Consider the following 23974-nt stretch of genomic DNA (forward strand, 5'->3'; position numbering starts at 1 on the left):
CTCAAGGTCGTTCAACAGTAACGTGGCAAAACCCCGTCTCACCTCCGCCCTGCCTTCAGACCTCTTATCAAACCCTCTCGACAGCTTTGGAGGAGGAGTATTAGATATTTCATGCACAAAATACAAATCTGAAGTCACCTTCCAAACGCTTTATTCAGAGGCAAAATAGTGTGGTGAGTGTAGACAGAATTTTAAAAAAGAAAAACTGCTGTAAAGGATTAGGATCAACGGTTCATTCTCCTTCATGGAACCAGTCAGTCTCCAGTGAGCATGGAGATGCCCGTATGTCCACAGGACACCACTGTCCTTTCTTCTACAAAAAACATCCCCTGTTCTTGCACCTTCCATGGTCTTCAGTGAAAAAATAATCTAAAATAAAATTACTGTACAGAGGGAGAAACAGGCATTGTAATCTGAAAGAGACGAATAACTCCTGTGAATATTACAGTTCCTCACAGGCACCAGAGGATACAATAAGGCACATATTTATATCTAAATACTAAAATTCATTACTATCATATTGAATCTCAATAGGCACCTGGGATGAGAAACTGATTTTGCAGGAGGAAAGCTTCTAAAATTGATCTGCATGATTAGATTGTCACAGCTGGTCATTTTTTATGACCATTTTTGCTAGGCATATTTGGCTTTTTTTTTTTTTTTTAAACTAATATAGGTTTTAGTCAGTAAACACTCTGATTTCCACATACACACTTGTGGCTGGTGTACTTGCAGAGGCCTGGCCTCTCCGCATCTATGAGCCTTTTCCTGGACCTGCTCCATGCCTCATCTCTCCGACAGAATTCGAATGTCATCTGCCGCTGGCAGCGCTCCCAGCTACCAGGAAGCACAACCTCAAACCATCCCACAGAAGGAATGCGGTCCGTAGGGATGGCGCAGGCTCTGAGTCAGCCCTGCTCAGAGACTACACGGATGTTCCCATACGCAGAGCTACTGCTCTGAAACACATTGTCACAAACATCAAGGGGAAAAAATCCAATTTACTTTCAACATTAAAAGGAAAATAGGAGTATAATAGTTGATTGCTTAAGTTTTACTTGTGCAGTGCAAATTCTAACAAACACTTTTGGGCTTTTGTAAAGGATTGAGGGGAAAAAAACCTCTTTGAAATGACCTATGGGACTGAGTAGATTATTTAAATGTCTGTTTCTTCACCAAAAGTAAACCTCAAAGAAAAGAAAGATAACATGTCTTTGTTCCTCGGAGTCTTTTACGTTTTTATGGCTATATTTAAAAGTTACAACTGGAAAAAAGTTAATAAATGGTATTTATATATAGGCGCCATTTGGCAAAATTGGTCTGTTAAACCCTTTTCCATTCAACCATAGTAATGGGGAAAAGTTTCAAGATGTCTGTGATGATTACAGAAGAAAGTTTAGATTGGATTCTTACCTTATTTACTGACTCTTTGTTATTACTGTTGTTCCATTGTGAGCAGGGATAATAGGTGCAGGAAAATCCAGTTCAGGGGCATCAAAAAAGTATGCCTACATTATTACAGAGGAGAAAAAGACTGTTTACGGAGAAACAAACAGTTCTGCCTCATCCCAGCTCGCTCTTTCCACACCCACTCTTCACAAGGTACAAACACAGCACTGAAATGGCAAATTTGGATCTTTTCTGTTTTTATCAGATTAGAAACAGTCAACTAAAATGGTGCTCTAAACCGTACTTTTAAATATAACAGTTAGCAGCTAAGGCCTTTCAAAAAGACCTGTACCGGAAAGGATTGGATTGCAGGTATTTATTGACTGTTTGCTGTTTTAACTGATGAAGCTCTGGGCAGTCTCCAGTGACAGGAGCCCCACTGAAGTCAGCTGCAAGTCTCCTGCTAACACGAGAGCTGTGTTTTGCCTTCACCTCCCTGCACGCTGAGTTGCGGGGAACCAAATCTATCTACTCTGGAAGCTGGGGAGGAACAGAACTGAAGCCTGGATGATACCACTCTACCTACTGCAACAAAGAGACAACAAGTAGTTCAAGTCCTCATCATTATGTATTTCAGTAGCATTAGGGTCTTCTGTTTTCATAATGCTGATATTTTACTAAGTTCTAGCGGGTTTATGTTTTCATACATAAAACTCATAAGCACACACTATATATTGAACATCTAATCATTTCAAAGGATTAACTAAGCATTGTACTCATTGGAATAAGCTGCGACTGGATACAATAAAGACGAACGCTTTGCTGATACTATGATGAATTCCAGATAAATTTAAGACTGTTCTGTGAGTGATTTTGTGCTAAAGACATATTCATTATTGAGCGTGTTGCTAGCACTGTCAAAGTCAGATTGGCATCAATTTTTGCTATGTTCGAAGTAACTGGAACTTCTACTTTGGAGGTTTTTCAGAAGTACTATTTCTTTCTTTATCAAAAAAGATTTTTCAGCAACCAGCCAACCACTCCTTCCCTGCACATGTCGCCAGTCCCAGGAAATAACAGATTAGAGAAAAGGAAAGGCAGTGTCATACCAAACAGCCGACAGCCAGCAGGGCATGAAGCAGAACAATGGTCCCCACGGTCGCCAGCGCAATCCTCCGGTTGTCATCTCGGACAGCGGGCCAAAAGGTCATCACCAAAACAGACCCCGAAAGGCACAGGGAGAACATCACCAGGACCCAGCGCACCACTTTTTGTGGAATGATCCATAAAATCTGTAAAAGGGAGGAAAACGATTGTTAAAGAGACTGTGTGAAACGGGCATTCATTTATTTAACGCATTGTTCTGTGACATTTCATCACTTCCAGCCAATTTGTGCACAAATTAACTCATAGCCCTATCTGATAGCTCTCTCTTATTTGAGGGAAGAATAACAGCAGCGATGAGCTTTACTCCTGGACACAAGAAGAGCGTGTCCCCGGAGTTATGGCACTCCCTCTGAGGCCTGCCCCTTGCCAGAGTGGCCCAGGATGGTCCCTGCCAGGGAAACTTGTCCTCGGAGCCATCAGCATTGCCATCCCGCACACCGATGTCTGTACGCTGGGGACACACACATCCCGATTCCTGAAGTTGCCTCGGGCTGCCTGCCAGGCTCGCCAGCAGCACCCTTGCTTGGATTTGCTGCCTCTGGGGAAATGACCCCTCCTGGGCTTTTCCAGGACCCCCAAGATGTCTTTACACTAGACAAGCTTCAACAAAAAGCTTTATCCTAGCCAAGCAAAAGGAGCAAATGATTTGTCCAGTCCCCAAGATTTTGACTAATATGAACAATATTATAAGAAATGGCAAATTTTCTAAACCAGGACCTTTTTGCAGGGCATGTAATAGAGGTGCACTCTTTAGGCCATACGTACCGCTGTGGGAATGTAAATGAAGAGGGAGTAGCCATATACACACACTATCTCCAGGAACGAGTAGGAGACAATGTTCATAACTTTACTGTTCCTCCACATCAGGAATCCCCAGAGAGCAAGGGGAACAAGCCAAGCGTACGCATAAATCGTTGTTGCTGCAATGGACACTGAAAACATGACAAAAGGTTTAATGTTCTACTTAGAATACCAGCCAGAATCAAACGTGTAGAAGCATTTAGCCTGAAAACTATAAAGCTACCTTTGAAGTTACTTTCAAAATATAAAGTTTGAATTATTAATAAACTGAGAACTTTGCATTTACATCCAGTTTACACCCACTACTTTGCCAGCACTTCAAGTTAGTTTAAAAGTAAAGACTCCAGAAAGTATTCTCTTGATATTTTCAATTTCTTTATTACACCTGCGTACAAAATGCTATCGGTTTCAGTGTGAAAGGAAGAGCCACGGAGGAAAGAAAAATGTAGCTAAAAATAGAAATTTGGCTACTAACAGCTACTGAAAAATAAGAATAGAATGCAGACATGCTGAAAAATTTGAAAGAGAACACAGACACGAGTGTCAAATCCGAAATTATTCAAGTGACGGGGTGCCCAAGTGGCAGTGTTCTTCCAAGTATGCTGTGGATTTTCGAAACAAACAGAAGCCATGTTCTTCTGCAGGGATGGCAGTCTCCTTCAGACTACAAGGACAGGTATAGACAATTGGCTCCTCACTCTGAGCTCTCTGGGGCACATACCAGTTGACATCTTTTGCTTATTTTCGAGTTTGCCAGAAGGTAACAACTTCCAGCCCTCGGTAGGTGATATGAGTAATACTCTAATTCAGTCATTTTCTGTCTGAGGCCTGCAGGTTCCTAGGAGGCCATGGATCCAGAAAGGCACCTACAGAAGCACCACAGTGGCCACTGCTGGGCTTTCACTCTCTGTACAAGGGGGCATTCACTAAGGCTAGAAAAATAACTGCTCTAATTACTCCTGCTTGCTCTACTAAAACCCTATAACTACTTTATGCTCTGGAGGAGTAGGGTTCTGCCAGTTACAGCCCACTTTAAGGACTCGTTTCACATCTCTCAAAATTTAGAGAGAGCAATCAACCAAAAGACTCTGCTAAATCAAAGCTGTAACCTGTTTTTATATTACTTCATCAGCACATTGAAAAAACCAAACCAAACCCACAAACTCAGGACTGTATCAACTACTTACAAACCTTTTCTGAACTCGGGCACATAGTGGTACGTTGGTTTGCCCAGATGGATGAAGAAATTCGAGAGATTGCCACTAACAGCAATGGTAAAGACGAGTGTGGCACATATCCAAAAGGGACCTTAAAAGGAAACAAATGAGTTCAATAACAACTCCTCTGCCCTCTTGTTTTTTAAGGTTAGCAAGTAAAAATAAACACAAACTTGAAACATTTAGCACAGAAGAGAACTTCTCACACCTCGTACCTACCGTAAAGGTCGGGATTGCTGCGGATATACAGCCTTACAAAGTTCTTCCCTGGTACTGGGAAAACCGAACCTTTGATTCTGTCCAGGACCTATGAAAACGTACAGATTTGTCTGACTGGAAATGCAAGGAGGAAAAAACCTCAATGTCTGGATAAGGCATAGTTCAGACAATAGTTCTCCTCCGGAGTGGAGTATTAACCTGGTACGTGTCCACATCGAAGAACGTCTGGTAGTACTCAAATGTCCAGAAAGGGGCACTTTTCTTCTGTCCTGCAAGCAGCTGTAATGGTGGGAAAGGCAACATGGAAAATGTTACAAGCATGTAATTTATGCATTACTAGTTCATTTACACAATAGTTAAGTGATTTCTGTACCTGGACAGAAAACAAACTTAACAGGGTGTCGCTTACTATCAATTATTTAACAGTTTCCCTTTCCCCCTCTAATATGTGTTAGCAGCAGCTAGTCTCTCACCTCCCTGCAAGCAGAATAGTGGCCTGGGGTTCTAAAGAGCAGCCTGATACTCCCTTCCGCCACATCATTTATAACACACGCCTTCATCGGCATCACAAGTTCCCTCGCCATCGCTGACGGCTGCATTAGCTCAACCCTTCAGACAAGCCCTGGCCCTTTCAAAGTTTCCTGCTCTCCTGCCAGAGTCACCAACCCCACAGCAGAACTGACAGAAACAAGCACGGTGCTGGGTTTTCAGCTGCTGCTGCGCTCATCTCCTCGTGTATTTGCTTAGCTTAAATCTCCACCATTTCAGTACAATTTCCTAGGCTGCAAACCACAACAGCTGAAGGGCCAACGCACATTTGCTTCTGCCAACTCTGCTATCGAGAAAGTAACCTGCGACAGAGAAGCAGCAGAGTTTTAAGTCACCCAGCATGAATCCCTAGTGTCCTCTAGAAATATCTCAGTGTTGCCAGCACCATTTGTGTACGTGCCGATGGAGGCACTGGAGGTGTAAGAGCATTACCTCTGTTTTATCGGAGTCATCGGTCCCCAGTAATTCATCATCCTCTTCTCTCCCTGGCTCCTGCAGACGGCCGTGCTGATTCTTGGGGATTTCAACTGGCTCATCGATGCTTATTGTGGTAGCGTCAGGATTTGCTGCAAGCAAATTAGCTGCATCGTCAAATTCTGCAAATAAGTACATTACAAGAGAGGTGATGATCAAGCTACCAAAATTTTTGTTCTCATGGCTCAAAAACTACGTTAAGAGCCCTACACAGCCCAAGAAAGGATACATCACTAGCTTAGGCATGTCAAATATGATCTGTTTCTTAAAGCCCAAAGTGACACGGATCAAGCTGAACATTTACTTAGTCAATAAAGTGTGAGGCCATCTTTCCTGCTAATCTGCCTGCATTATGATAAACTAGCACCACTGAAGCCTGCCCTTCCTTCCTGCGATCAGCCCCAATCCGAGGACCAGCAGGCCTCTGCAAGGGCAGGGGGAAGCTGCCTCTCTGAAGGGACTGTAGAAATGGGTAATTTTAATGTTCTCCAAAAATTAGTTTTTTCAGACCTGAATTTATTTACCAAAAATTAAGGAAGTCTGAAACTACAGTCCACTCCAAATTACAGAGTGCTCTGCCCGTTTTCAGCTTTCACTTTCCACCACAAAGGATTTCAGTCAACACTGGTTACATTTTTTAGCTCACTGTCCTGGTTTCGGCTGGGACAGAGTTAACTCTCTTCTTAGTAGCTGGTACAGTGCTGGGTTTTGGATTTACTGTGAGAATAATGTTGATAACACGCTGACATTTTAGTTGTTGCTAAGTAGCGCTTATCTTAAGCCAAGGACTTTTCAGTTTCCCATGCTCTGCCAGCAAGCAGGTGTGCAAGAAGCTGGGAGGGAGCATGGCCAGAGCAGCTGACCTGAACTAGCCACAGGGATATTCCAGACCATGGAACGCCATGCCCAGTATATAAACGGGGCGGAGTTGGCCGGGAGGGGCAGATCGCTGCTTGGGCATCGGTCAGTGGGTGGTGAGCAATTGCATTGTGCATCACTTGTCTTTTCTTGGGTGTTATTTCTCTTTTTTTTGTTATATTCCTTTTCATTGCAATTATTATTTTTTAATTATTATTAGTTAGCATTATATTTTGTTTTACTTCAGTTATTAAACTGTTCTTATGTCAACCCCCGAGTTTTACCTTTTTTCCTGATTCCCCTCCCCATCCCACTGGGAGCGGGGAGCGGCTGCGTGGTGCTTCGCTGCCGGCTGGGGTCACACCACGACACTCACCAACAGCACAACGTCACCTCAGAGAACTGGAGATATTCCTGACCCTACTGGCAGAACCTCAAGGAAGCTTTTATTCAGAGAAAGCTCAGCAATGTCTCCGAGCCTCTAAACCTCGTCAGCTGGGCCCCAAGCCCCACGTTTACACCTGCGACATCCGCCTTTACCTTGAAATTTGAGGTCATCCACCGTCGCCATTCATCCGCTTCGTTGAGGAACAGGTCCCCGAGGCCTCGACCCTCCTGAAAGACAAGCCGGTGGCGCCGGTCCCACCGCCCCCTTCCCTCAGCGCCGGTCCTAGCTGCCGCTCGCGTCCCCTGTCGCTGCCCCGGGCCGCCTATGCCGCCCCGCCTCCCCCTCGCCGCCCCAGGCCGCCCCCTGTCACCCCGCCCAGGGCCGGCCGCGGCCCCGCTGCGACACCGGGGAAGCCCCCGCACCTCCGGGCTCCGCAGCCCAACCGCTCCCGGCAGCGGCCGCTTGGCTCCCTTAAAGGGGCAGCAGGCGCCGCGCAGCGACAGCCAATCGGCAGCTGCGCTGGTCTCCCCTCCTCCCCCGCCTCTCTGGCTCGAAAGAAACATGCCGGCCACGCTCGTCGCGCCGACCAATCAGAGGACACGCCGCGCTTCCTCTTCCGTCTCTACCCGCCCCCTTAAAGAGCCCGCGGCACCGCGGGGGTGGCCCCGGGCCTGCACCGCCCCGGCGTCCTGAGCTGCCCCGGCGTCCTGAGCCCTTGCTGGGCACGCGTTACAGGGACGGGGCCGCGGCTGCTACATTTATGAATATTATAGACATATATACACACATAGATTATATATACAGTTTTATGTTGATCTATTATAAATGTATCTTACATATTTTGATAATTTATCTTTTTCTATATTATATATATTGAGATGTATATATTTTCAGGATACACTTCCAGCCCCAAAGTGACAAACACCGGTGCGTGGCAGAGCACCCGAGGAGGCACAGCTGTAGGAAGAGGACAGTGTTTGCACAGCACATGCAAAACGCATGCAGCTGCATCAATCCAAGGCCCCGAGCACCGGCGTCAATGGTCCTGTACGGAAACGTGCGAGCTCCGAGCCCTGCACGTGCAGGGCCCAAACGCGTAACCGCTGGCAGGATCAGACCCCCGGGTACTGCTAACGTAATTCCTGCTTTTAGTCTGCCGTTCAGGGAAAACATCCTGATTCAGCTCCTCTCGTTAGTAAAATACACGACCTATTTGGGAACAAGCCTTATAACTGCGCAGTTAGCGCTGAAAATCTGTCCGTCACTGCAATTAACGCCTTTGGTGTAGATGGAGAGAGCGTGGCTGATGGGCTCCTCGCTCACGCAGATGCTGAAGTCCACGGAGAGGTGACGGTTGGCCAAACGTGAACGTTTTTCCTCCCCCTCGCCCTTTGCCCCTGCCGTCGCGTTCCCGTCGGAAGCGGTCAGACCTCCTCCACCACGATGTTCAGCATCAGGGTATTCCTACAAAAAATCCTGATTCTTCTGCACGTTACCGCATGCGTCGTCGTTGGCAAAACACTGATGATACTGTTCCCCGATGCCATGAAAAGATACATCCTAAAACAGGGCGAAAAGAGCAGAATGAATAAGAATCCAAAGTTCAGCTACGAAAACTGGGGTCCGACTTTTTTCAGCTTCAAGTATTTGCTCTTTGTGCTGAAGGTGAAGTGGAAGAGGCTGGAGGACGAAGCCTATGAGGGACATCCCGCTCCCAACACGCCAGTGGTGACTTTCAACGGGGAAGTTCGTCACGTCTTTGATTTCATGCGAGGTCAGTAACTCGGCCGTGTAGGCGGGTTTGGTTTGCTAAGCCGCTGAATGAGGAGAAGAGGCTGCTGAGGGAACAGGGACAGGCAGCTGGCGTGAGAGCGCACGGCACAGCAGACCAGACGAGCAGCATTCGCTCGACAGAAAAGACGCAGCACGTTACACGCCAGCTGTCTGCCTCTTGATTTTCAAAAATAACCCGTGTTTATCGTCCTGCCTACGATATCCCTTCCCGCCAGTAAGCTTATGGATCTCTTGCAAAAGCTGGCTCTGCCTGGAAATACCTTTTCACTGCAAGCCAAGATAATTTGGTTTAGGGAGAGAAGACCCAGAATCGGAACCGCGTGCAGTGACTCCTGAGTGTTGGCTGTCATTCCCTGTACGTACAGAAAGTCCCACAGCAGCTCCCTTAGCCAGCCTAAAGCCTATAAAGCACATGGTGGGTTTCTTTCCAGATTCAAAGTGGCTAGAAATAAAGCAGAAGAAAAAGCAGCTGCTTTGTACTTTGCCCGCTGCCTCCCACTGAGATCGCCGTAGAACATGGAATTAATCATTAAGCTGTAGTCTCCATCCCCATGGGAGAGATTACATCCTTCTCTAACTCTGCTTTTCTAATTGTATATAGAGATATCTATATTTACGTAGAAAATAGGATGCAAATTTGGAAAAGAGATACACAATACCTACAGGAAGGTACCCCCTTTAGTAGGTTCTTTAGGATGCGGATCTATGTTAGCAGCAGTTTTTGAAGTTAAGCCCAGCCAGAAGGAAGATCTTGAACAAATGTCAGATAATTTAGCATAACCATAGACTAAAAGAGGTGCTTAAAAATCCTGCAAGTTCTCTTAAATCGAGGCCTCGCAAACAGATGCTAACACCTGTGGGCACATACTGTGTTAAATTGTAAGCAACTGCATAGACACTTTTGCCAGTGGCTTGTGTAACGTTAGTTTAATAAATAATAACATATATCCAGAGTTCTATTTGGACAGGAAATTGCAGAAATACACTGAAAGCGTGAAAGCCTGTGATGCACGACTCAAAAGTCTGCAGCTTCTGCTCAGCTAGAACCGACACCTCTGGAAAAAATCAAGACATGCCCAATATGTTCATTAAAAGGCATGAGGACTCTGTGCTTGTATGTCCATCCCTGAACCACTGGCCTTTGAAAAAACCTTGCAGATGATCACATTGAGTATTTTTGAAGTTCCTTCGTACTAAGGATCTCGGGGAGGCTGTGATGTGCTACACGCTGTAGATCCATTTTAGACCGGCTCCCTATCCCAAAATGTTGGCAACTTGAGAATTGGCTCTCGTGATGAGGACGCGAGAGAAGCCGCGTGACTGCACGCTGCCTCCCGCCTTTGCTGGGCTTTACAAAGGAAAGGGTCCCCCTCGGTTCAGCTCGTTGCTGGATCCGGCACAGGTCAGAGCCAGGCTAGGGAAAAGAAAGCATCTTTACGCCTGTTTTGCATAGATGCAGATGTTCTGCTGCCAATTTTCATGTCCTAAGAAGAAAGTTATGGGGCAAGTGACTTACCCACTGTTGCCCAGAAAACTCTGCGGCGGAGGCTCAATTCAGCGCATTAATTTAATTCTGTCCTTCCTCCCATCACTGATTTAACCACAAACTGTCTGTTTTTTTTTTCCAGATAACCGACCTTTAATCCTGAATTTTGGAAGTTGCACCTGACCTTCATTTATGTTAAAATTTGATGAGTTCAACAAGCTCATCAAAGATTTCAGCTCTATAGCAGATTTCCTTATCATCTACATCGAAGAAGCTCACGCAGTAGGTACAGTACACACATCACAGTAACGCCTACCAAAACTTCAGACATGTATCGTTCCCTTTAGGAAGAAAAGTATGTTAGCAAAGGAGGGAACTGCCAAGGGGAAAGAAATCTTCCTCAAATCAAAAGTGGCAACACCAAACCCAGGCACCAGTTTGTGTCCCTCATTCTCCAAAGATTTTACTCACGCATCCGAGGTACTCCTGCTGAAGACACTCATCTCTGTGAAGGTGAAGCACATAGTTACATCTTTATAAAACTTCCTCTCAGTGTTAGTACAGCTCCTTTTGGAAGGGGAAAAAAAAAAAAGCATTTCCTAGAACAACGGTTAAGTGTACAATGCCAGCATGGTAGGTGTTTTAAAAAAAAAAAAAATTCATTTTTACCATCTCAAGAACAGGATACAGACTGTAATCTAAAAAATTTAGCAAACAAACTATACACACTCTTTTATCTACACTGGACTCTAAGTAGCACGTTGGCACTGATTTTATCCCAGGGTTAAGGTGGTTTTCTAAAACGTAACATGTACAGTTTTCAAGTTTTCTAACAATACATCACTTCCAGTAGTTGCGAAACAGATAATAACTCGATCATCAGAACCTTTTACTAGTTCCTACTTTACTAGGAAGCGTTGTGTGCAAAGAGCGTTTGTGTATTTCTGAAAAAGGAAGGTGTGCCCTGGCTCACGTGTTTCACTTCTCACAGATCTGGAATTTTGTTCTGTAGGCTTAGTGAGTAGAATCAAGCAGAACGAACGGTACTACTGCGTTTGCGACTGTGCTAAATGAACGGGTATCAGCTGATAGCACTACTTACCATTTTAAAAGCCCCTCTGCGCCAATAATTTTGACAAACCTTACCCAAATAGGATATATGTCCCCCACCTGATACGTTTCTAGGGTTGATTTATGTGGGAAAATTTCAGCTAAAATACATCAAATATTTCCAAATCCAGAGCAAGGGGAAAATACAGTTTGCTGAAATTAAAGAAAAAAAAATATATATCTTGGGACCACTTATTTGAAAAGCTCTAGTGCTCTCATACTCTGAGGGGGGCTTTCATTTCATGGCAGGTTTTGGTGTTAGGAGTAAATTGCAGTATTCTTTTAACGCAGTTTTGGGACATGACACACAGTACATCTCCACCCTTAACACTTATTCAAAATATTCCTTGCTGAATCCCCTTCTCATTTGTTTTAGATGGATGGGCTTTTAAAAACAATATTGTTATTAAAAATCACAGAAGCCTTGAAGATCGAAAAATTGCAGCACAATTTCTTCAGAAAAATAATCCTTTATGCCCAGTGGTTTTAGACACTATGGAAAACCTGAGCAGTTCAAAATACGCTGCATTGCCAGAACGACTGTATCTACTCGAAGGAGGGAAGGTCATCTACAAGGTAAAAAATATCAACAGTAATAATGAGCACAATATACCGAGATTTTTAAATTTCAAAATAATTTGGGAATGCTTTACATTTAACAGTCAGTATTTCATTCTGTTTGAGAGCTAAAAGTTTTGCAATTCACTGTAACTGTGGAGAGAGAAGGACTTGCAGCAAAACCAGTCTGGGCCTTTATAATGTACATATTTGATGTACACCTTAGTCGTGCTCAAATATTTATCTTTTGGCTCGTTAGGAAACCTAGGTACATCTAAGCTGTGAGATCCAGGAACGCTTTCCAGCTCCAGGATCCAGACGTTGGCCCTGTCGCAGTTACACAGCAGGGTGTAACCTGTGCATACACCATCTCCCACGCGATGGCTGCCATGCAAAGGCAGCCCAGGCACAGCTGCCCACAGTTCTGGTGCAACCGCTGCGCTCAAAAGGACTTCTGCTTTGTCTACTTGAGCATCACTCTATAATTTTATCGCCTTTGCAGGGAGGAGTGGGGCCTTGGAATTATCACCCCCAGGAAATACGCACCATCCTGGAAAAATTGAAATAGAAGAGAAGAGGACTTCAGAGTAAAGACTATCTGGATAAAAAAGCTCAATGAGTAAGTTTTCATAGACATAATTCTAAGAAGGAAAAAAAAAGAATTTAAAAGTAACAATAGAGACAAGAAAAAGAATACCGTATGTGCATCTAAAGAGCATCTGTAATGTGGTCCATTATGTGTTTGTCTAGAGGTTTTCAAGCCTCATCACTACAACCCCAACTATTGCACTGTAGTACCTTACTACACTTATACCACATGTAGTAATGAATAGTAGTTGGTCCATTGAGCTGTCAGGACTGGATACCAATGTTTACATTTGTAAGGAATATCGTGCAGGATAAACTTCAGGGATGGTGACATTTGCAAAAGTCGACTGGCATGCTAAACAGCTGATTTCACATTATTAAGGTTCTCTTTCTCTTGTATACATACGATTTTCCTAAATGTTCACTTTCACGGACTTCAGAAGGCTTCTGAATAAGACAATCTCTATCAACATTTGTTTCTATTAATATTTGTTATGAGAGTCATAGCATAAAGCACAGACGGCTATGACCTGATTGTAGAAAATATTTATAGAAACAAGGGATTGATCTACAATTATTAAAAATCTATCAGAGCACTTCATATGGCTTCAGATTATTTCCCTCCCCGCCCTGCCCCTCTCCTCCCCAGGTTATTTCTAAGCATTAGTAGACAATTATATTCATCCTATTAATCTTGAACAGTTTGAGCTGATGAGAGTTACCAATTTAAGAACTTTTGAAGGACTTGTTTGACAGTAGGAAGTAATACCTCCCATTTATGTATGTCACGCTTTTTTTTCTATTTAACTCAGAGCGCAAGGGAAACATTTTACAGGAAATCGAGTTTTAATTCATATATTAGGAAAGCCTGATATAAACATACTAATTTAAATGGACTCAGTTACGTTCAGGTGTTCTAGGGTAACAGTCTAGCTTATAAAACTAGAAAGCTGTTACTAGAATTAACAAGAGTACTGCATTGCGGTTGGACTCAATGATCTTAGAAGTCTTTTCCAACCTAAATGATTCTATTCTATTACATACATTAAACCGGTGGGGAATACATACCACATCCATACCTTCAAAAAACACTTTAATACAAGGTTTTAATAATAAATATTCTCTGCACTACAGATATCAAAATGTAACTTCTTTATAAAAAAAATTGAGGTACAAATTTAAGCTAGACTTAAGTGTTTTCTGCTGTGCCCTCTGCCATCACCCGGTGCACTGATACAAAATGATCAAAGGCAGATTTGATGATGAAACGCAAGTAAGTGGCTTGGCAATCAGGAAGCTGTAGAAGGCAAAAAAAAATGTTATTGCATCCTCTGTAATAACATAACTATTGAACAACATTCGCAGAAGTTTGTTAGACAGAAGGATCTAGATATTTCTGTGTCTGTTTTCAAATTACACATAAATCAAGCTCTTTTAATACATCTAGCCAGTTTCAGAGTTTCTTTAGATGACAGCAATTCAAAAAAGTCCCATCCCTCCCCAATACTACAGCCTTAAAGGCAACAATTGAAGGAGGAAAGATTGCCACACTTCTGCAAAGAGTTCTTTCGCATAGTTAGGAGCAGTAGGCGGGTGCAATTTCATACCATAATCTACAAAGGAGCAGTCGGGAAGTGCAATTTCATACCATGATCTACAAATTCCTGTATCTAACATCAACTTAGCAATAATTGTAAATAAAGACACATTTTAGTTTTTCATGGTTTCTCCCCAGTTAGTCTAGACATCCCATTTCATGAACCACTATTCATGTACACTGTAAATACTCACTGGAAATTCTTCCATTTGAAGCTGTCCTTCTGTGTGTTGCAAATCTAGAAAATATATTTTAAAGCAAACGGTGAAGAATAATGATGTGCAATGCTGTGAAAAGTCTTCACTGGACTTCAGAGTTCAAGAAAGTTTAAGGACCATGAACTTACACTGCATACAGAAATTGTTTTGTTTTGTTTTTTTACAAGGTGATTTAAGAGAACAAATACTCTTTGCAGTATCCCAGTGTATATATATCCCACTCATTATACTGTTTTATAAAATGTCACTCAAGAGGCATTTAAAAAAACCCCAAAAACTAACCAACTAAACAATGCAGGAAATGGCACTCTATTATACTATGTAAGTCTGTTTTTAATTTTTGGAACATAAAACTGAGTGCACGCGTAGTGCTTTTAGCCCTCATACAGCATTTTACATCTCCAAACTGCTACAGAGACCAGCAGTGTTCATAAATTTCATTTAAATGTGACTATTACATTAATGTCTAATAAAATCATCATCAAGCTACACTTGAATACTCAACAAATAGACATGGGGTCACAATGACTCACTGAAAAAGATCAACATTATTCCCACAAAATCCCCGCTGCTTCAGATTCAGAATCTTACCTTTTTCAATGCACTGTTCAAAACCTACTGGGTCTTTAGATACGCTTCTTTCCATCCTTAAGGTCCGCACTAAAATATATATATATACACACACACACATTTAAAATAGCAACACAAATTCTGATTCTTTATTCATAATGATATTTATTCCATCACTTTTCATCTACAAAGCACTTTAAAAGCATTAACTAATCCATTCTTCCTCTAACTTGTGGGGCAGGACTGTAATACAACCACCATCCTCATGTTCCAGGTCAGACAAACAACGACAAGTTTTCATGTCTTTTGCGTAGCCTTTGCTAGTGGTTAAGCTCCTGTCTCCATGCTCTGACCTTGTAGCAGTCCTTTCTGTTTTAGAACTCACATTTTCCTTCACATTATTTGAAAAAGACTAAGAGAGTTCTGTCCTACAAAATTATAAAAATCAATATTCAAAATAAATCATTTAAAGAGTAAGTATTGTAGTCCTGTCCATTAAATTAGAACAGCCATCACTGTGCAACAGAACAGTTAATTACAAGCTCAATACAAGGTGTTACAAGGCCAAAGTAAGTGCAGGTGGGGAACATTTTTGATCTTTTTCTGATTTATTTATGAAAAACTTTGGACATGAAGGATGATTGCTTTGTGAAGTTAGATCTTTATGAATCTGTTAAAAGTGGCTACTTAGAGAACATGACACTACCGTGAGAATTTACATATAGGCACAGACACACACTTTAACATAGCACGTATTACCTACTGCAATACATGAAGTCTTACCTAAATAACACTGGATTGCGACTTTGCTGATTTTTACACATTTAGGAAAACCAATAATGAACTCCTGTGGGAACATGCCTGTCGTTGTCCAAAATGTTTCTGAACTTCTGTGGAGAGAACAGGACAAACCCCCCACCTGCAGCTTTCCATCTACAACCATCTTGACAGAAATTTATCACAAAAAAAAAAAAAAAAAAAGAGAGAAAAAGCTGCAAAGCCATTTTTATTTGGGGTATTTTAAGCAAACCCCTGTATGACAATGGGGAAGCTCACTGGAGGTATTAATACTTTAACGTTCAGGCTCTGTAGCCGAGCAGTACCACAGAAGGACTCACAAATGGTGGGGGTCCCAGAAAAAGAGTTAAATTATGTGGCAACACGAGCGGGAAGGCAGAAGCCAGAGCCTGGCGGTGACGGGCTGCGGTAACGGCAGCACCGGCAGGGATCTCCGGGCGGAGCAGCCGCCCCAGAGGAGCCGCTTCCCGCCGCGGCCCGCGCACCCCTCACGGCCCCTCAGCGCCCCGCGCCCTCCTCACCCGTCCGCTATGTTCTCGGCGGGGTGCTGCTCGTCGCTGGAGGTGGCCAGGACGACGGCTGCCCCCGCCGAGCTCAGGCACCAGTCGGTGGCCCTCATCCCCCCGCGGCGGCCGGCAGCGGAGCGGCGGGGAGAGGGAGGCCGGGCCTGCCGCTACCAGGCAACGGCGGCGGCCCCGCGCCACCCGCAAAGCCGTCCCCGCCCGCCCGCCGTTCCGCCTGCGGGAGCTGCGCGGTGCTTCGCGGGGCCCTGCGGGACCCGCCACCTCAGACTGAGCGCCTCACAGGCGCGGGGCAACGAGAGCCCCTCACGGCCCCGGCGCCCCCTTCCCCAGCTCCCCGCCGGTGCCGTAGCCTCCCGAGAATCTCACGCCCCGGGCCCCGCGCGGAGGGGCGGCGGTGCGGCTGGCCGCCGCGGGGGCGGGAGGTTGGGGAGCGGGGAGCTCGCCCCACACAAGGGCGAAGGAGGCCGGACGGAACCCCGGCGCACCCCACCACCCCTCAGCCCCGTCCCCCTCAGCCCCCCCCGGCTCCCGGCATGCCCCGCGCCGCCCCGGCCCCGGCCCGGTCCCGGTCCCCGCCCCCAGCGCGGCTCCGCCCGCCGCCCGCGGGCGCTGCGGGATGGGCGGCGGGAGCGCCGAGCCGCGGCCCGGCTGACGGCGCGTCGGGGCGGCCCCTCCTGGGGCAGGTAGGTGGGGGCCGGGCCGGCGGCCCTGGCGGGGCGCGGGGCGCTCGTCTCCCTGCCCCACGCCTGCCGGCTGGGGCGGACCGGGGGCCGGGCGGGGCGGGGACCCTTCCCCTTGCGCCCCTCGGGGCTGCGCCCGGTCACGGCGCGCTCACCCCCGGGCAGGGCCCGATCCCTTCACAGACCCTCCCGGGCAGGGCCCAGCCCCGCTCCCACCCCCTCAGGGCTGGACCCGATCCCCTCGGCCCCCCTCCTCCCGGGCAGCGCCCCATCCCTTCAGTACCCCCTTTCCCCTCAGGCAGGGCCCGATCTCCTCCCGCCCCGCAGGACCTGAGCCCCCAACCCCTCAGGGTAGGAGGTAACAGGACCCCGTCCCTCCCCTGCCCCCCCGCCATGGTAGGGTCTGTGCCCTCCTGCCCCCTGCCAGGACCCCTGCTTACAAACCAGAGCCCCCCGGCACCGGCCGGGCTAGGCTGGGGAAGGGGCACCAGGAGCCTGCCCACCCTCCCAGGGAGGGAGATTCTCCAGCGGGCTCCATTGCCCTGCTGCAGTCAGCCATTTGCCCTCCTCTTCCTCCCCCCCCCCCGCCTGCAGCAGAGCCAGGCCAAGCTGCGGGGGCCGCTTCCCACACAGCCCCCAGACCCCCTCCCGCTGCCCGTGCCTGTGTAGGGCTGGGATCCAGCCCCAGGCCTGTGACGAGCACTGGGCACAGAGCGGTGGGGCTCTGCCAGAGCAAAGGCTCTTCACCTCTCTGCCAGCCCTGGGTTCAGTTCCCACTTGACTGGTGTTTGTGGTTTGATGGCAGACAGCGCACACCCCTGTTCCACGCAGCCTGTCCTTCCTTGCACTGCAGGGTTATGTGACCGTGCACACTCAGGGCATTGAGGAGAGCTGCCAGGGTTTGGGGTCTTTCCTGAGTAGTGTTTTCCTCTGTGGTTATTCTTTACCTGTCTATATGGTTTGTTTTTGCAGAACTGGACGAGGGGAATGTCTTACTGTCTCCACTCAGAAAGCCATTTGGATACTGGGCCGATATATGTGCGTGAAAATGGGAAGCTGCACGTGGTAAATCAGGGTGCAGGCGGCATACAGAATGTCACTCCCAAAACGAGACCTTTTAGGCTGTTTTCCAGAGGATTTTCCGTGGAGCTTTGTATGAACAGGGAGGACGATAGGGCAAGGAGGCAGAGGACTGATCATTTCATCTTCACGTACACTAAGGAGGGGAACCTCCGGTACTCAGCCAAGTCTCTCTTCAGCCTAGTGCTGGGTTACATTTCTGACAATGTTGATCACATTGACTCATTGATTGGTTTCCCAGAGCAGATTGCTGAAAAGCTCTTTTCAGCTGCAGAAGCAAGACAGAAGTTCACAGAACCAGTAACGGGACTGAGAGCTCTACAGAAGTTTACTGAAGCATATGGCAATTTGGTGCTATGTTCATTATGCTTGCGGAATAGGTAAGTCTGTTCAGTAACAAATAACGTCATCTGCTTGTGCTTTTTGCTACCACACTTAAAGTTTCCCTTAAATTATTTTCTCTCAAAAATAATTAAAAAAAAATCTCTTGGGCTTATGACACCACCTAATTTTAATGAAATGACCTGAGCCTTATCTGACTCTTCTGCTTGCTTCCTTTTGTCCCATTCCTTTCCTACAAGTGCAGCTTCTGGTTTCATTATAAGATAGAAATCGTAATACAGGTAACAGGCTACTTCTGTGTTAACTAACAGGGGATTTTATGCGAAGGATTAAACCTGAAACTATTTTTTAACAATAATAATCAGCACTTCCGTAGCAATCTGTGTGTTTAATGCCTTCTCAGGTATTTCGCGAGATGTTTTTGTAATTGCTGTTTATAAGCATTTCAACATACTTAGCTGATGTACAGATAAAATACACCCTTGCAAACTGTCTGAGTTTGTTTACCATAAGCTTGCTATCCCATTTCATTTTGGGGGCTCAGAAGAAGATAGTCTTGTAGGTAAGTTACAGGCTTTGAAGTCAGGCAGGTTTTAGCTTAGTTTATTGTGGTTCCCATCCCCCTATTGAACATGCTTTAACGAGGTTCTGATTAGAGTCCAGCACCAGTTTTTCCATCTTCTCAATGTCCACATCTTTCACTAAAAGGGTCTTACCAAGCTTAAAACTGGATTATGTTTTTAAAGCCTTGCTCCTATTGAAGACTTTCCCAGTAATATAACCAGTCTATCTTCCATCTGTACACATGAAAAAGGGATGGTTTATCCAGTTTAAAATCAAAGTACAGGCATATTCATCTGAAGTGCCAAGGGTGTTCTGAGCACAGCAGGAATGTTTGAGCATAGGTCAATTATCCTTTGTTTTATCCTTTAAACCTACTCCCTTTTTATCTCTAGTACAGATACTTTTTATGGGCTTAAGTCAGAAATGAGGTTACTTCTGGCATCTTTTGCCATTATGGAAAGCTGAGTTAAGTGTCGAGTCTTTGAAATCCAGCAAGTAAGGTATTAAGGCATTTTCTGATGAATCTTATTTCTAAAAGAGCCCACTCTTCTCTTCAGACCCCCCCGAGCCAGTAATATCTCTCAAGAGTTGGCTTGTACTCTGACTATATGTACTGCCTTCCGCATAGCTGAATTGCATGGCAAAGGGATTTGGCAGGGTAGTTTGATAGGTATACACGCAGTGGGAGGATATTAAGGTCCCCTCATTTACATGGCCAAAGAGGTGTTCCTTGAGGGATTAAATTAGTAAGCACCCCTCGTTTCAGCAGTGAAGATGCTGACCTCAGGATTTGTCTTGCCGTGGGGAATATAAGGTAAATTCAGGGGAGATTAGCGAATTTGGGGCTTGTCTTGCCACAGGGACAATAAGAGGTAAATGCAGGGGAGATTGATGAGGTAGTGACTGCTACGTGCTTATTACTGCATGCTCATGCATGCCATTCTTTAGTGGTTTGTTCCAATCTCTAAACCTCCTGCCGAATAGTTCCAGCACAGATGTTTGCATGGCTGCGGAGTGAATCAGACCAGGGAACCAACACAGCTAAAAAAATAACCCACTGAGTAACTACTGCCTGGGGTGTAGTCACAGCTCTAGTTGGAGTCCTGCCGGTGTCCTGTAGGACTTTTATCTCTAGTGAAGTATTTTATTTACGTACGTAACAAGTAAAATTTTGCCATTTGACAAGCTATCCTGATAGATTTGAAGTAGATTTTAAACCTGGATGAACGTGGGTTTGTCTACATGCTTCCTAGATACTGAGGAAGAGCAGTCTGTGAAGTTGATCTATGGTAAACTGGAATATATATTTTGCATTATTCTGAAATAATACAATAATAACCTGTAAATAAGTCCCTAATTGCAATGTTTGCAAGTTGAAGTCTTCATTGTTAGTCCTATATTTTGAATCAAAGCAAAACCATGACAGTTGTTCAAGGAGAGGACTGGGAACTCAGACGTGTTGTGTGCAGACTGCACATAAAAAGGTAGTTAGGACAGCTGGCTAATTTCTGTCAGTTTTCACATAGGTACTTAAAAAAAACTACTGCATTATGCTTGTATAGATAGGATATAGATGCCTTATTATGTGCCCAAACACTGATAGCTTGTTTTTTTCTTTTCCTCTTTGCAGATACTTGGTTATCTCTGAAAAGCTAGAAGAAATTAAGTCTTTTCGGGAGCTGACGTGTTTGGATCTTTCCTGTTGTAAACTTGGAGATGAACATGAACTGCTGGAACACCTCACCAAAGAGGCTCTGTCTAGGTACCGATTTCTTGACACATAGCTAAAAATGACACTTTCTTTTCCTATCACTAAGCAGTTCAAAGAATCAGGCTGTGACTTTAAAGGAAAGTTGCACAGGCAGCAATGTGTAAGTTTGAAGATTTTGGTTGTTCATAAAACCCGTTCTTGAGGTAAACAAAATACAGAATTTATTGTACACAAAGCACATGATCCAAAACACCTACTGAATTGTGAAAGGTCCTACAAACGTGCAAGATAATTTACTGTCTCATGTTTTTAAATCAACTTTTTATAATTTCCATTGACCAGGTAAAAACTGCATCTTAAGCATTTGGAACAGTTTTACACTTTTATTTCCTTTTTTAAGAGGGAACTTTATCAGCAAAATTTTTAACCAAACCAGTGTTCCAGATGAAGATTTCTGCAAGCAGCAGGCTGAATATTTAGTTAATTAACATTTAAAAAAAAAATGGTAATTTTGTTTGATACTAAAGATTGAAAAGTAGAAAATTTTGGAAGTCAATAGGCAGGATGACTGCTAATTAGGGGATATTACATTACTATAAGATTTGGGTGGATTTTGCATCAAGGTTTTGTCTTGAAGTGCTCTGGAGAATGTTTTAGTGTTATGTTTTTCCCTGAGTTTTGTTCATTTATGTAATACTACTTCATTGCTTACTTAAAATCATTGCCGTATCTCTTACCAAATCTGTCCTCTCCCATTTTGCCAAACATTTTAGTTTTGAGTGGATTTGAGATTGGCAGCCTTGGTTTAAAGAACTTCCATGTATAAAGAACGTTATTGTCTCTGTTAGCAAATGCTTGTGCTCTAGGATCGGTTTGTCAGTGGAGCTCTGGGAAGAGCTGGTCAAGTAAGTGCTTCTGTTCAGCTAGCAGAGACAATATAAAGATATTTGTTAGTCCTACTAACCCAGGCTTCTTTCTTGCTACTTTTTACTGACATTAACAAAGTAGACTGAAGGGGTGGCACAGGAAGACCCCGGCCTTCCAACACAGAGTTTTAGGTTGTTTCACAAAACTGTCTAAAATAATGACTGTAAACTATGTGTTTGTATCTCTCCTCCCAGCGTAAAACGGCTTCTCCTGAAAGACAACTCTTTATCAGATGCAGGCCTTCGCAGAATGACAGCACCAGTACGAGTATTGAAAAAGGGACTTGAGAATCTTTTGGTATTAGACTTGTCTTGTAAGTACTTCATGGTTTAATATTAGAATCAACCTGTATCCTTTCTGAGAAAGAATTTATCCTCCTTAATATTGAAGGAAAACAATTACTTTGATGATTCCCATGAGCCAAGTACTCAACCCCAAATTTCACCAACAACTTTCCAGAAGGCACAGGTCATACTGTAGTCTCAGCCACTCAGTACTGACATAAATATTTTTAATAGTTTGAAAATTGGTATTGTAAATACTTGTATTTTGATCATTAGAGGGAAAAAGTCAGTTTTAACTCACTTTCAAAACATGAAGCATACTACAAAAAAAGGCCAAACCCCCCTTGTTCCAACGTTAGCTTTTGGAACAAGTAGTTTCTTGGTATTCTGATCATCTTTCTCCACATCTTGCAACTTAGTTAACTTCACTTGACCTTACAGGTAACCCTAAAATCACAGATGTGGGAATTGGATACCTTCTTTCTTTCAAGAAATTGAATTGTTTGGACATTTCTGGGACAGGTCTCAAGGTAAAAAAGCATCTGTCTAAGTTTACTGGACAAGTGTAATCAAATGTTCTTCCCCTCTGACTACTTTATTTCCCTTTTCGCTAGGACGTTAATGCCGTCATTAAGCGGATCCAAATGCAGATAGGCCTGGTTCACTCAAAAGTGCCTCTGAAAGAGTTTGATCATAGTAACTGCAAAACAGAGGGATGGGCAGAACAGGTATGGGGTTTTAAGTCTGTTTTACTCTCTAGAAATTGTCTTTATGGAGTACTAAATCACTGAATAGGAAAGAATAAGGGATAGAGTTGTTTCCAATGGTATTTCTGTAAATTTTACAAGAAACATTTTAACTCCTTCAAATGTTATTTCAGACAGTTTTGCAGTGGGAGCAGGCAGTCATGGAGGCCATCAAGCCACAAGACAACTTGAGATCCAGAACAGCAGCTCTGCACTTCTGTACGTAACTACATAGAGACACAGTGTATTTGTTTTCTTTTCTACAAGGAATATTTTCGTCCTTTTTTTTTTTTTTAGTACAAATAGCTTCTCAGGTGTGCAGTTCCAGCCATTTGTGTAACTGCATTACAATGTGTTTGAGTTTTTTCATTTTTTAGACTGCTGGATAACTCTTGAAGTACAGCATGGCAGCACGCCTAGGGCAACATATAATAACTGAGTTTTCTCCTTAAAACTGAGTCCAAAATATAAATGTTATTTTTCCCTATGCACATTTCAGCAAAGCAGTCAGTATTCCAGGTTGGCTTGGCCAAAACAATTTGCAACACAAGTATGCATTTTACAGCATAATTCTGTTTTTCCCAAAATCTAAACTTGATTTTTTTTTTTCCTGTAGATGGCAAGACACACAGAATAGAGGAAGTAGTCAAATGCAAGCTGGTGGAGGCAGAAACAAAAGCATCTGGAAACTTGCAGTTTTATAAGGAAAAAGTTCAAAATTGCCATTTACCTTTGAAAAAGGAGGTTGCAGGCAGCCAGGAATTAAAGAACAATAAAAAAAGAGTTTTGGCTGAACAAGAGAGAGAAAGGACTTCCAAACAGAAGCATCTGTGCCTCACTGTGGAGGACTGGGATTTGTTAAATACCTACTGAGTCAGAAAGAAGTGGGTCTTTTGTTTGTTATTTTCTTGCTGATGACAGAATTTAAGACGTTGAGAGGGAGTAACAAAGGAGACCAGTATTGTTAAATCTGGTTGCTGTGATATGCTTGTGGGTTAACCTATGCTTGGGGAGGGATAGAGTCAAGGAGGAGGTTGATGATACTACTGTATATTTTCAATACATAATAATTTTTTCAAATAAAGTTTTTGTTGTCATCCTTAACTAATTCTTCTGACATAGATATCATTCACAAAAATAGCTGGTCCTATCCCTCCTCCTCTCTCGCCTCCTGAGGGGCAGAAGACTAATCACTGCAGCTCATCTGAAGTGAAGCTGCACTGTGCTTGTGGTGTAAGCACAGACACTGTGCTGTAAGCACCAGGCTGTGCTGACAGAGCTCTGACAAAGGGAGGAAGTAAAGAGGATAAGCACAGGCCCCAGGGGAGGGAGGCA

General features: G+C 44.3%; 4 protein-coding genes across 6 annotated transcripts; 2 read left to right on the forward strand and 2 right to left on the reverse strand.

The window, feature by feature from the left end:
- Positions 1-134: 134 nt before the first annotated feature.
- YIPF1 (Yip1 domain family member 1) lies at positions 135-7319 on the reverse strand. Of its 3 annotated transcripts, none has more exons than XM_050901390.1 (9): positions 7215-7319; positions 5775-5908; positions 4992-5072; positions 4794-4881; positions 4549-4665; positions 3322-3488; positions 2499-2681; positions 1414-1508; positions 135-413 (listed from the first exon to the last, which is right to left on the reverse strand). In XM_050901390.1, the coding sequence occupies exons 1-8, from the start codon at positions 7243-7245 to the stop codon at positions 1419-1421; spliced, it is 891 nt and encodes a 296-aa protein (XP_050757347.1). In that variant the 5' UTR covers positions 7246-7319; the 3' UTR covers positions 135-413; positions 1414-1418. The 3 variants fall into 3 exon arrangements, with proteins under 3 accessions (XP_050757347.1, XP_050757346.1, XP_050757345.1); XM_050901389.1 differs by having other exon boundaries at positions 135-383; positions 5775-5938; XM_050901388.1 differs by having other exon boundaries at positions 5775-5938.
- Positions 7320-8505: 1186 nt separating this feature from the next.
- DIO1 (iodothyronine deiodinase 1) lies at positions 8506-12578 on the forward strand. The gene is made up of 4 exons (XM_050901391.1): positions 8506-8836; positions 10485-10628; positions 11829-12028; positions 12513-12578. The coding sequence occupies exons 1-4, from the start codon at positions 8506-8508 to the stop codon at positions 12576-12578; spliced, it is 741 nt and encodes a 246-aa protein (XP_050757348.1).
- Positions 12579-13685: 1107 nt separating this feature from the next.
- On the reverse strand, positions 13686-16489 carry IFT25 (intraflagellar transport 25). The gene is made up of 5 exons (XM_050901392.1): positions 16303-16489; positions 15767-15873; positions 15005-15073; positions 14390-14433; positions 13686-13895 (listed from the first exon to the last, which is right to left on the reverse strand). Exons 1-5 carry the CDS (start codon positions 16398-16400, stop codon positions 13788-13790), a joined length of 426 nt encoding a protein of 141 aa, XP_050757349.1. The 5' UTR covers positions 16401-16489; the 3' UTR covers positions 13686-13787.
- Positions 16490-16938: 449 nt separating this feature from the next.
- LRRC42 (leucine rich repeat containing 42) lies at positions 16939-23738 on the forward strand. The gene is made up of 8 exons (XM_050901387.1): positions 16939-16988; positions 17958-18445; positions 20602-20733; positions 21804-21922; positions 22335-22423; positions 22508-22621; positions 22774-22858; positions 23256-23738. Exons 2-8 carry the CDS (start codon positions 17973-17975, stop codon positions 23510-23512), a joined length of 1269 nt encoding a protein of 422 aa, XP_050757344.1. The 5' UTR covers positions 16939-16988; positions 17958-17972; the 3' UTR covers positions 23513-23738.
- The last annotated feature ends 236 nt before the right edge of the window (positions 23739-23974 follow it).

This window comes from Gymnogyps californianus, chromosome 8, assembly GCF_018139145.2.
Source record: "Gymnogyps californianus isolate 813 chromosome 8, ASM1813914v2, whole genome shotgun sequence".
Taxonomy (NCBI): Eukaryota; Metazoa; Chordata; class Aves; order Accipitriformes; family Cathartidae; genus Gymnogyps; species Gymnogyps californianus.